This window comes from Carassius carassius, chromosome 11 (assembly GCF_963082965.1).
Source record: "Carassius carassius chromosome 11, fCarCar2.1, whole genome shotgun sequence".
In the NCBI taxonomy this organism is placed as follows: domain Eukaryota; kingdom Metazoa; phylum Chordata; class Actinopteri; order Cypriniformes; family Cyprinidae; genus Carassius; species Carassius carassius.
Window position 1 is genome coordinate 13,028,926 of NC_081765.1, and position 13,335 is coordinate 13,042,260.

Below are 13,335 nucleotides of genomic sequence, written 5' to 3' on the forward strand. Positions count from 1 at the left end.
AATAGGGGCATACCTGGGATTAATGGCCTTAAGCAGAAATAATATTGTTGTGTGCTCAGTATGGGTTATTCTGGTTTGTTTGGGTCTTAGGCCAAGGAGCGTGCAAATGGTATGGAGCTAGATGGACGCAGAATCAGAGTCGACTACTCGATTACCAAGAGGCCACACACACCTACTCCAGGAATATACATGGGCAGACCAACATAGTGAGTCTGATTAATCACACACTCCAATAACTCTGAATGTTCTAGATGATAACTCTTGAGTATTTCTCTCTTGGTAAATATTTTTAACCAGTGTTGTGTATTTCAATGACCAGTGTTGAACTACAGCCATTTTTTCTCTTTTGCAGTGGTGGAGGCCCGAGTGTAAGCCGTCGCCGTGATTACTATGATCGAGGCTATGAGCGTGGATATGATCGCTATGATGATCGTGACTACTATAACAGCAGGTCGTACAGGTGATCTCTTATTATTCAACAGTCTGTATGTGTTTGTAGGGTCATCACACCATCCAGCATGGCTCAACAATAAGGATTCCTCTATGCTGGGCCAGTAGATTAGATTTGGCCCTAATCAGCTGATTTTGTTTCTCATTTTACTACAACATTTGATGTTAAATATGCAGTATATTGTTAAACGCACTACCATGCGACCATTAAAAAAAAAAGTAGTTTTTTTGTGATGTTTTATTCAGTAAGGATGCTTTTGATTGATCAGGTGACATTAAAGTCATATTTATAATGTTACACAAGATTTATACTTCAAATAAATGCTAAATTTACTAAATTGTTTAGTAAAGAATCCTGAATTAAATATCTTTGTTTCCACAAAAATATTAAGCAGCAGTTTTCAACCTTGATAATATTAAAAAGCTTGAGCAGCAAATCATCAATTAGTCATTATGGGAATACATTTTAAAGTGTGTGTATATATATATATATATGTGTGTATATATATATATATGTATATGTAAATTGCTATTTGACAATAATGTTTTTAACTACTTTTGATCAAATAAATGCAGCCTTGGTGAGCATAAGAGACTTCAAAAATGTTATGCCATTTATTTCAACGTTTTTAATTGGCAGTAATATCTGGAGGGTATGCAGCTACAAATTATTTTTTTACTTCGTGAATGCTTACCGTGCTAATCTATGTTAGAATGCTAAATAATAGTACTATGGTAACTGTTATTCAGTTTATTTTAAAAAGACCAAAATTAATTTGTATGAGATAATTGAAAGAAAAGTGTAGAGTTGAGCACCACTGGTCAAATAGGTCAAGTCTATTCAGCTGGCCTGAGACACTCACACACTTGTCCCAAGGCATCAGTTTATCCTTATTGTTGAGCCCTGGTCCTACAGATTGCATACTACATGAGTTCACACTGCATATTGCAAGATTTATTTTTTCACATGCAACAATACCTAAATGGCTTTTAACTTTGGAATGGTTTGCTATTGCACAGTTTTGAATGCAACTTCTTTGTTGTGAGTTGTAGATGCTGGCGTTTCCATTAAATCTCCGTTTTCTGTTCACAGGAGAAGATCCCCCTCTCCCTACTACGGCCGAGGACCATACAGGTCAAGATCACGCTCTCGCTCCTACTCCCCTCGTAAGTACTGCACAAGCACTACCACAGACTTAAGTGAAAGTCATTTGTATTGTCTGCCTGGCTTTATGTTTGAAGAGTGCTTTAAGCTCAACACCGTATAAGTGCTCTGGTAATTTGGGACATAAATATATAAAACCTTTATTTGTTTTTACAGGCCATTACTGAAGTGAAGTTTGACTCCTTTCACCCTCCCTGAAGATGATATTGATGACAATGACATTGTTTATGACGTAGATGTTTATTTCTGGTGGCATGAGTTTGGATGTACTTTAAACGCAGTCCCCTTGATTTCTTGCCTAGAGGTTTCATGTGTCTGTGACCGGTCTGGATGTTCCATAAGTTTGAATATTTTTGCACTGTTTACTTTTAAAAAAATTTTTTTTTTTTTTTTTTTAAGTTTCCTATTTGATGATAAACTTGCATTTGTTATATGATAGTTTCCTGATCACACACCATTATGTTTTTATGTGTTTTAAGCTTAGCAGTGGTCTTGCAATAAACTTCTTTATACCTCCTCCCTGATTTGAGCTTCTGCGTGAATCATTACATTACATTTAATCATTTAGCAGACGCTTTTATCCAAAGCGACTTACAAATGAGAACAATAGAAGCAGTCAGGTCAACAAGAGAACAACAACAGTACACAAGTGCCATGATAAGTCTCAGTCTAATATAGAACGCATAGCCAGTTTTTTTTTTTTAATAAATGAAAAGACAAGAAAAGGAAAAGTGCTAGTATTAGTTGGTTAAGTGCTGTCGAAAAAGATGAGTCTTTAGATGTTTCTTGAAAATTAGTAAAGATTCAGCTGTACGAATTGAGATTGGGAGGTCATTCCACCAGCTCGGCACAGTCCAGGAAAAGGTCTGTGAGAGTGATTTTGAACTTTAGGATGGCACCACAAGGCGTCGTTCACTTGCAGAGCGAAAACTTCTGGAGGGCACATAAGATTTAACCAGTGAGTTTAGGTATGTTGGTGCCGTGCAAGTGGTCGTCTTGTAGGCTAGCATCAGTACCTTGAATTTGATGCGAGCGGCTACTGGTAGCCAGTGTAACCTGATGAGGAGAGGAGTAACGTGAGCTTTTTTGGCTCATTGAAGACAACCCTTGCTGCTGCATTCTGGATCAATTGCAGAGGCTTGACAGTACATGCAGGAAGGCCCGCCAGGAGAGCATTACAATAGTCCAGTCTGGAGAGAACAAGAGAATCATTCAAAACGTTGAAATCTGAGAGTTTTAAACCTAAAGGATTGAAATACTTGTCTTAAAATCCTCCAGTGCAGATTTATGGACAGCATATTTATGCAATGCATACAAATATTCTCCCAAGACATTTGCCTTGAATTACTGTGAAATTAATAGGTTTATTGAATATGAACGCTACAACACCATTGCCTGAGCTCTGTTCCAATTTAAGTCTCATGACCTCAGAGAAAAAATTGTTAATAATAGGATCATCTGAAATACTTCTCCAGTTTGTGTAAAAAAATAAAGTACTCAGGGATTTAGACAGTGTGTGCAGACATCTGCTTATAGCTGACCATTCTGGAATGCACTACTTTTACTGTACCTGGCATTTGGAAGGATTTTTATTGGCTTTTAAGAGAAAACCCCAATATACAGCAAAACAGAGCACCCCTGTACTGATGTACAGTACAGTCACTTGAAATGCAGAAATCAGCAGAAGGGGGCAAACATTTCAGGTAGAGACCTAATGTGAGAGTCCCACCCAGATTATGAGTACTATTTAAAATGAATTAAATCATCTAGATATTCCATATATATATATATATATATATATATATATATATATATATATATATATATATATATATATATATATATATATATATATATATATATATATATATATATATATATATATATAACCCACATCTGTGGCATAAAAATGATTGGAGATTGCTCAAATATTGGTCATCTTTGTAAGGCTCTTACCACAGTCTGCTTAAGTGAAATCAATGCATTATATTCATATATAACGTTCATGCTCCTCCTGAATCATAATTCCATAAGGCTTCTCCACATTCCTGTTTCTTTTCCATCAACATCAACATGGGCGTTGCCAAAAAGTCCCATTTTCCAGCAGCTATTCTCTTTTGAGTCTGTGCTTACAGCTTCACGGTTCAATTATTAGATTAAATATCGAATCAAACTCTTAGAGTGAACGAATATAAATCAAAGAACGAGTTATTCACAAGGGACGGAGGAAAACGCCCATCAATCCACAACATTTTAAAGAAGCCAATCAAGCTGTCAATCACGTGTAAATGAAGCTGCCTTTGAAAGTTATTTAAATACGCATACATCCGTTTAATAACACCCGCTGAAGGGCTATATGATCTGTCATTACAATATAATACTGGATTTGAACAGATATTCTCTCTCTGTAAGTGGATATGAACTAAACCCTCCTGTGTTACTCTCTGAGTCTAATCATTATGCCGTATCCGATGATGATTTATGCTTTCAAACTGAACACCAGACACCAATTTAAGTCCATAAACTAGTCAAAAGTGATTTTGTGATCTTTAAGAGCGGTTTTATTTAGAGGCGGCGCTTGTTCGCAACAGAGTCGCGTCGCAACGACACTTTTTTCAGTCCCTGTGAAAGAGTTTGAGCAGGAACAGAGTTGTGTATGTAGCAGGGGGGGTCGGGTTGCATCTGGGGGGTGACTGCTGATTTTCAGCACATTTATTATTTTTTTTTTTTTTTCAATTTTATTTTCCTCTTATTTTGCTTACTTCGAGCAATCAGTTGCACGCGCGCACGCCGATATATTTGGACGTAGGCTACAGATCTTCGTATAGACCATGAACAAACTCTATGTGGGGAATCTGAGTCCTTCGGTGACCGTGGAGGACCTGAAGCAGCTCTTCGGCGAGAGGAAGCTTCCCGTGACCGACCAGGTCCTGCTCAAATCCGGCTATGCCTTCGTGGACTTCCCCGACCAGAACTGGGCGATTAAAGCCATCGAGACTCTATCCGGTAAGTGCGTTTATCACATCGCGGAAAGTCTTGGTAATATATTATATATGTATCTTGGACTGACACCGTAAAAGACTTTCTTGGATGAGAAATTAAAAAGTAGCGCTCGCGCATCAGCCGCGCGCTGCTCCAGTTCTTTACGCCAGCGGACCAGTGCGCGAATGAACGCCCGCGAGCTCAATCGCACTAGTGCTGGCTTCCAACACGCGATACAAGTTGAATTTCTGATATAAATCTTTAAATGCACGCTCATTTCACCAAGCCGAGGTGCGGAATGGGGGTCATTCCTCAGCCGTCGTCCCATAGGAATGTATCGGATGGGTATGATGCTCGGGTGGCAGGCTAATTATTTTTCAGTTATTTTTTGTCTTGATTTTATTGAAAAGAAGCGAGCGAACTGAGCGAAAAGAATGCGTCACATGCATGTTCCTATGGTGTCCAGGTATGTTTTTACGAGGTGTCTTAAAGGTGGGTGAAGGGGGTCTGGAGGAAAGTGCTAATAAACAGGTAGCTGGGGGGACGGAGGTGAAATGCCAATTTTTTTGTGCTGCGCCAGGCCACTCATACAACAGATGCACAGCACAACACCTTTTTGACGCTCGCGAGTCGTTGCGCATGCAACAGAAAAGTACACATCAAAACCTGCTTGAATAAACAGGATAAATTTAGGCAGAAGAGGCTTATCCTTTGACCTCCCATTCTTCAAACTCTCCTCGTTGCTCGTATGTGGTTAGTTAGTGGGAGTGGAAAGCATGGCTGCCCATTCTTAATATCGTATCAGCGCATCAAGCATTTCGCATAATATCATCAGGCATAATAGGAAATGTGGTTAAGATATTACACCTTACATGTATACATGAGAAAACTCACTACCTCGCCAGCGTGCATTATAAGCACGAACACGTGTGATTGTACCCCACGTATTTACGGTGCACGCACGGTTTTTTGTTTTATAATTGTGATTAAGAACGCTTAAATGTTTAATTTCAGCCGTGTCAATAATGCATGGGAGGAATGCAATTTTCTGATCATTTGTTTTGTTTCCTGCTCGCAGGGAAAGTTGAATTACATGGGAAAGTGATCGAGGTCGACTACTCGGTTCCTAAAAAACTAAGGTAATAATAATTTTGATTTATGCTTTTGCAGTGCAAAGAAGCATTAACTCTGCTGCATTTGGAAGTTGCTGGTGCAGTGTTTGTTTAGTCTTTGTGAAGCTGTGATGTTTAGGGAAAATTGAATTGATTTTTTAGGTTATTTTGCATATTTGTCAATGAAGCTTAATCTTTATTTTGTAAAACTACGTTCTTCATGCCTGTTGATTTTATTTGACTTGTATGTTTAATACATTCTTCTCAGGGGTTAATGAGCTTGTGATATTTGCAGTTCATCTTAAGCATTGAAACTGGCACAATGTGGCCTGGACTCAGACTACGCTGATTACCTATACCTAAGTTATAAACTGATTACCTAAGTTATAAACTGTAAAAGCGCTGATTGTATCAGGTTTAGAAAAGTATACTGATGATATTTGGGTGTTTCCTTGCATAATCTAAATCACAGATTTTCCGTTTAAGAACACGCCGTGTTTGCGTGCTGTAGATCCAGGTACTGAATGCAAATATAAAAATAAAGTTTTAACCGAAACATTTCTGAAATTATACATTATACCCCCCTTTCTTACGCTTGAATTGTCCAAGAACAAGATCATTGTGCATGACCTCATGGCGCGTGTAGGCCCTTCCGTGCCCACGTGATTTCCCCTATAGGCCCTGCGTTTGTGTTCCACGGGAGGGCGGCATAGAAATGGCTAGAAAACAGCTCACAACCATGAGATTTAAGGGGTTTATGTGAAATCACATGTACAGGGTTAGTTTATATCAAAAGCACGCCCGTTACGACGTCTTTTTGTCAGACAACGCGTCACACACAACGCATAAGTAGAAAAATAACCTTTCTGTAAAGATGCAAAAGCGTTATTTCGGAAACCATATTAATTACAGGTCTCTAGCGCCTCGAGGTCGCGTGTAACTCGGGGAATGTGTTGCTTACAGTGCGCAGTCAAGATGGCCAGTCTTTGATTTGGAAGAGTCGGCCATGCTGCTACTAGAGTCAGCCTAACATGACTGAGAGCAGCATGTACGAGCACAACGCACGCGCGCGCGTGTGTGAGAGTGAGTGAGTGTGTAGCTCGTTCTAAAAGGATTCACGCAGTTCTAGAGTGCTTCTAGAATCTTAAATGTAATCTGAACTGAACTGGAGCGGCTCAAATTACAAATGTGCGATATATGGACGCATTTATGCCGCAATATAATCCTCACGAACAAGGCGCGTATGAGTTTTGTGTTAGATATGGTACTTCAGCCTCTCATGTCCATGTTGGCCGTGATTATAGGTATTTCTATAGGTTATTTTTTAATTTTTTTTTTACCTCAGTATTCATTTCACAGTGCATAGTTTAGACGTACTGAGCAATGCTATTATGGAGCATGCATGTGGCGTAGATATTCAGTGGAGCAGCACATAGGTTTGTTATTGCTGTTGTGATAATTTGCATTAACTTGGATACTGAAATGAGAGTTGTTATCGATATTTCACTGAATCCTTGATGTATTCTGTGTTCAATGCAGTTAAAGGGTGTGTTTAGTAACTGCTGTTTTAATTTACAAGCGTAATTTATATATGCATACTGTGAAAAATTACCTAAAGACTGAAATCGTTTTTTTGTCACTAGCATTTAACACAGGTTTAAAGAGAATGGCCAGTATCTTATGTGATTTATTTATTTATTTTCATACAGACGTGCTTGATACAGAATTGTTGCCTTAGTAATTCTAATGTTTTTAATTAATTGTTTTATTGTTTAAGACTGGGATGCTTTTTTCTTTAAGACTGTAATTAAATTCTTATAATGAACTGGTTTTTGTTAGAAGAGGCTATATTAAAAAAACTAATTTAAAGAGACAGATTTAGCCCATATATAAGGGAAAACATATAGATAGTTTTAATGTGCATTATTGTATATTGCATTTGCTGAACAGACTACCCTATTTACAGAAATAATTTAAAACAAGCATGCTTTTTATGCAGTTGATTGTATTTTATTTTTTGTGTGATTTGTTTTAAGTATATTATGGGTGTTTTTAATAAATAATATTACGTGTAAATGCATTTTAATATGGAATGTAAAATAATGTTGAAATAATATAAATGATCACATGTAGGCTAGTGAATGACAAAATAGATAGTCAAAATAGATATTATGTTTTAAATGAGTATTGTTTTTGCCAAATTGCCATATTGATCTGTAAGTTATTAACTATTGTATTCCAGTGCTCCATTATGTTTTCAGCAATTGTTTTTTTATATTTTCACAAATCAAGCTGTAAAACAAGTCAGAATTTAATGAAAAATGCTTTTAAACTCTTCACCTTTTACATGAACATTTAGCATTTAGCATAGTCAGCTGTCTTTACAGTTAAATACTTTACATATAATTTTAACATGTCAATTCAAAGTAGCACATAGATAATTTGTAAGAATGATCAGACAGTTTATTTTCACAGGATTCCAAATTTATATAAAAAGTTGTAGCACATAACTTATATCAGAATAATCAGAATGAGAATACAGAAAAATGTACATGTGCATTATTTAAATATATATATTTTGTGAATTGGTTCTGAATATCTTTTTAGAAACAGAAATGTCCCAGTATTTTTTTCTGTGCATTTTGTAAAATATCCATTGCACTGTTATACAAAACAGTGTATTGAAGATCTTCTATTGAAGAGCAGCTGTACTTGCCCTTGATGTATGTTACTTTTAGATTCTTTAAATTGGGCTTACACCAAGCAGCATGTGCTCCATTCAGGATTCAGGATTCTCCCTGTTTTCATCTGATCTTTTATTAAGGAGCAGAGGTGGATGTATGTAATGCTGTAAATAGTTTCACTAGTTTCTCATATGTGTCTCCAGTGCTTCTAAAATAATGTTTTTGTCTATAATTTTAATCTATTTAAAATCATATTTATACACTGTGTTGATAATGTTTAAGCACATTATGGTATTTTTACAATTATTCTGAAATGTTGACCAAAATTACTACCATATTTAAATTTATTTTTATACCAGGAAATGTTTTAAAATATTTTCTGTTTTTTTTGTCATGTGCTTATGTCTAGTTTGTTAGGAATGATTCAGCTTGTTATTGATCTGAAAAAAAATGATTGATTGTTATTTAGCCAAATCCAAACATTAAAATATTTTGTAGCTCGCAGAACAAAAATACATATTTATTCATAGTAATGAACAGATATTAATTGATTACAGACAATTCGGTTGCATTCAGAACAATAATACATTTTATTTTATGAAGCAAAATTTATTAAATTATTGAGTAAAATTGTTACTGTATTATAGTGAGGCTCTGTGAGTTTCTTTTAATCAGATTATTTGTTGTGTAGGAATATTCATACTCTGTTGAACATAATGGATTTTACATTTTACTTTTACCTTTGACAGGCAGATTAAAACAATTTATTCATTTTGCTTTAATTCCCAATAACTCTGCTTATCTGTTTTCAGTTGAAACATTTATTTAAGGGTGTCTGTAATGATCATTATTCTTTCCCCCATCACAGCTTTATTCATTGTCACATACGGCAAACAACTGACCTGTAATACTCTTTGTAAAATCATAAAATCATTGTTTGAGATCCTGAAAGAGTATTAGAATGACTCAAGAGTCTTGTTAAAGTTTGATGCACGCTTGAGTGTTTATTTTCTGAAAATTAAAATGCAGCGGATGCGATACTAAAAATTCATATTCTTTCAAAATTGTTATGGTTTTTAGGTGCTTTAACGTTTAAGGCATCAGTCTTGACATTATTTGTTGTCATAAACACGTCAGTAACGTTTAAACTCTGAGCAAATGAAATTCATTGCACTGCGCTCTTCTCTTTTCACACGATCATCTGTAAAGCCGTGCTCAAATAGAATATCAAGTGATTTGTTCTCTTTGAACTCTGTTTTTATTTTTTTAATTTACAGAGGTTTGCAACAGGCATATTGGTTTGTCAGTCCACTAAAGGTTTTTATTGAAATGTTACTGTTACTGTACTTGGCTTTCTACTATGCCTTCTTTAACCTTGCCTCTCTTGAGATTAAAATACTGTCATGCATTATTCCTAATTTGTTAATCCCTTTATCGCTATAAAGTGCGCAGAGAAAAGAAAGGGATTATATCATAAAGAATGTGAGAATGATTGTTGTAGAAGCTTTTATGCTGTAATCTCCGACGAAGCGGCTTTGGCTGCTCTCTTCACTGGCTCTTATCAAACGTGTGTTTGGAGACTCGTGGGTTAATGGCAATGATTCTCATTTGTTGAGTATTTTAAAGAGAAGGTCTGTTCTGATTGTGTGTCATTTTTAAACCTTTAAACAGTTGTAATGTGTTTCAGTCGTGTTGTATTTTCCTCAGTGGATTCTGTCCTTCGAATGGCAAATGGCTGTCCGTTAGTGTAGCTCATTTACTAGCTGGCTTATTTGTTGTCATTTGTATGTATACCTTAAAAACTTTCTTTAACTGTGCTCATGGTGACAGGAAGCACTTGAAAGGTGGTGGACTGTGATCTCAGACTGTACAGGCTCTGTTCTTGTGCGTACAGTAGATCTTTAGATTAAATCTCTGTCTGTCTAGATCACTGCGTTAAGGAAAAAGGCTTCAGTCTGGTTAGTGTGAAAAGGCTTAACGTGAATGGACGCTGTTTCAAAACAAATCTGCAATCATTTCCTGCTTGTTTGAATTGAAGTTTAAAGTCGGCATGAAATGAAAATTCACCCTATTTATTTTCTAAAACACATTGATGGTTTTATTGTGAGTAATTCATTGATGCAATGAAAGATTAATTTGTTTAAAATAATTGATCTCGTAATGTCATCAATGTGTTCATAGTATCCTAATCCGGTGGTTCATAGATCATTCTGTAAAATGACAGATTTCTCTCTTCGACATATGTCGAACTGATTTAGTCTGCTTAAACCTCTCCCCTTGATTACAGTCGATGCAAGCTTGCATTTGTTCCTTTCTTCATCCAGTCAAGAAGTGATGGATTGAAATGTATGTTCTACTTTATTTTCAGATAATCCATTTCACTCATGTGTGTCTCCATACAAAAGAAAGGATTAATCGCTCCTTTAGTTTTACAACATTTATTCTGATGTTAACTTACATGACATCTGCGCTTTTACCCTGTATTTACACACACACACACACACACACACACACACACAAAGAAAACATATAAAATTATCAAAACATCTGAATTGTCCATCAGATCATGTTATGTCATTGTCAAGCATAAAAAAACAATAGTGTTTCTGTTACATTTACAACAATCTTATAATAAAATGCTTCAGTATAAAATTCAATTTAAAATGTGCTTACTGTAGATCCACAAATAATTTTCCATTAGATATATTTGCGCAGTAGGCTTTGCTTGATGTAAGCCTACCTTTGCAGAAGAGGACTGTGGGATATTTCAGCTGAGCAGGGGTGATACAGCATGAGCATGAGCGTTCAGACCAAGTGGCAACCTCACTCGCTCTCTCTCCTAAAGCCAACAAGGAAGTGACTAAAACGTATTCATCGACTGGGCGCTAGCGGCTGGCTCCAAAAGGGAGTCACTCCCATAGACTCCCCATGTTAAATAGCCAAACCTTAAAGCAGAAAAAAATATTTACAGCCTGGTTCAAAAAAATTGGTTTGAGCTATATAGCTAATTTTGCCCTTCGTGAAAACCCGCTGCCGAGATGGCGATGGCCGACTCCGCCCACTTTGACTCTACGTCCATGTTTTTATACAGTCTATGGTCCAGACATGGTGCCGTGGCACTGCTTTGGAGTTTGTCTTACTCTTGGGAAACGGGCAGCTGAGAACCCAGCAGGTGCCACGCCTTGCACTTTGGCCCTGACTGCCTCACTGTGCAACTGAGTGCCATTAGTGTGTGTGTGTGTGTTGGAGCAGTTGTTATCCCCCAGTGCTGGTGAGATGGTCTCAGGCTTGCTCAGTACCACCTGTCCAGTACAACCTATTCTTCTGCTGACCATTCACACTTGTGTTGTGATACTACGAAGGCTCATTTTTCATTCACTGAAGATGCCAGTCAGTTGAACTTGATGGCATTTATCTTGTCCTTCTGCGCAACTGTCACAAGAAATATGCGTAATATAGAGGGGCTTTAAATATTTCATTGCGGCTGCATCAAGGGAACGCTGCTTGTCTTACAGCGTTCAGAAGAGAGTGCACCATACCATTAAAGGGAGCTTTTCATCACCCAGCGGTGTTTGCAAATATTATCAGTGCTCCAACTGTTCCTGCAGAACAAAGTTTATACCCAACAGTGGTTCCAGCAGAAAAATCGTATGGCTACTATGGAAACCAAATAGGAGTGTTTCTTTTTTTTTTTCCCGTGAGGTCAAAGATGGAGAAAAGGGGTCCTGTATTATACATGCATTTTGTAAAAGTGCATGTAGCTTTTCTTTTTTGGTCCAAAGGCAAATTGTATTGCTCAGATGTTGTTCTTTTCCTGGCTCAGGAGACCTGTGGAGTTTGCTGTTGTTATGTTTAAATATCAGCTTTGTCTCAGAAGTGTATTATAAAATGCTTTAGGGGGAATTGAAAGAGACACAACTGAGATAATTGTTGGTTAACTATTTAAGAATATACAATTTTGGAAGTGTATGGGTTTGATTCTTATGGAATTCTTGAACTGAAAAATGTATACCTTGAGTTCAGTCACTTTGGATAAAAGCACCAACTACATATGTATAAAATGTAAATAAAAGGTTAAATGGCACTCATTTTTGGCTACATCTATTATTTTTTGTCTGCTGTAAGGAGCATGTTTGTATTTCTGAATTTAAATTAATTTTGGTTGATCTGTCCGGATATCATAATGAAGAAAAAAAAAATCTAATTAAAACCTTATGAAATAACCTTTTATTATTTCTGGAATTTTTTTTAATCAAAACTGGTTGTTTGAAAAAAGGAAGTCTGCCAAATTATAGACATTTATTGAAAAAAAAAATGCATTAAAAGAAAAAATAATTAATTTGATGGTTTCACCAAATTTAAGAGCCATCAAATTGAAAGTCTTATAATGGTTCAAAAGGTAATGTTTTTTTTTTGTTTGTCAAAACCAACATGAATACAAACAGTACATTTCCTTGGCATATGTGCTTTAAACTGGATTTTTAAGACTTTTCTTTGTCTTTAATGTGGACACGTTTAAATGTCATTGCTCATAATTAATGTACATAGCACAGCTCAAATAATTGGCAAATCTGAGCAAACCCTGTCACATTATTGAAATCTATTGCAAATAATTCTCAGAAGATAATAGCTCACTAGGAGAAACAGTTGGAATATTACGGGATATATTTAGAGTTGTTCCGATTCCGATACTAGTATCGGAAATATCTCCGATACCACAACAAATTCTGGCATCGGCATCGGCGAGTACATGAACCCATATACCGATCCGATACCATTTTCAAGACCTAGTTATGAACGCTAGCTTTGCCTAACCGCTGCACGGTTCTTCTTCGCTGCTCAGAATGCATTGCAAACACATGACGTTGTGCTGTAATGCCACAAGCAACCCCTGTGTAGAGCAGCGAAGAAGAAATGAAAACGCGTTAGCAGCACTGATCTA

At 36.6% G+C, this 13,335-nt stretch overlaps 2 protein-coding genes across 6 annotated transcripts in view; both read left to right on the forward strand.

Moving 5' to 3' along the window:
- Positions 1-2,139, forward strand: part of LOC132152790 (transformer-2 protein homolog beta-like) — a 6,149-nt gene extending 4,010 nt beyond the window's left edge. The window contains exons 5-8 of one of the 4 annotated variants that reach the window (XM_059561686.1): positions 91-203; positions 353-460; positions 1,544-1,617; positions 1,772-2,139. In XM_059561686.1, coding sequence (XP_059417669.1) covers positions 91-203; positions 353-460; positions 1,544-1,617; positions 1,772-1,782 — 306 coding nt within the window. In that variant the 3' untranslated portion in view covers positions 1,783-2,139. Of the gene's footprint in view, positions 1-90; positions 207-352; positions 461-1,543; positions 1,618-1,771 lie in introns of all 4 variants that reach the window. The other 3 variants (XM_059561688.1, XM_059561684.1, XM_059561687.1) reach the window with 3 other exon arrangements.
- A 1,831-nt stretch (positions 2,140-3,970) lies between these two features.
- LOC132152791 (insulin-like growth factor 2 mRNA-binding protein 2) overlaps positions 3,971-13,335 on the forward strand; it is a 73,466-nt gene continuing 64,101 nt past the window's right edge. For both annotated transcript variants that reach the window (XM_059561689.1, XM_059561690.1), the window contains exons 1-2: positions 3,971-4,621; positions 5,676-5,736. In XM_059561689.1, coding sequence (XP_059417672.1) covers positions 4,447-4,621; positions 5,676-5,736 — 236 coding nt within the window. In that variant the 5' untranslated portion in view covers positions 3,971-4,446. The remainder of the gene's footprint in view (positions 4,622-5,675; positions 5,737-13,335) is intronic.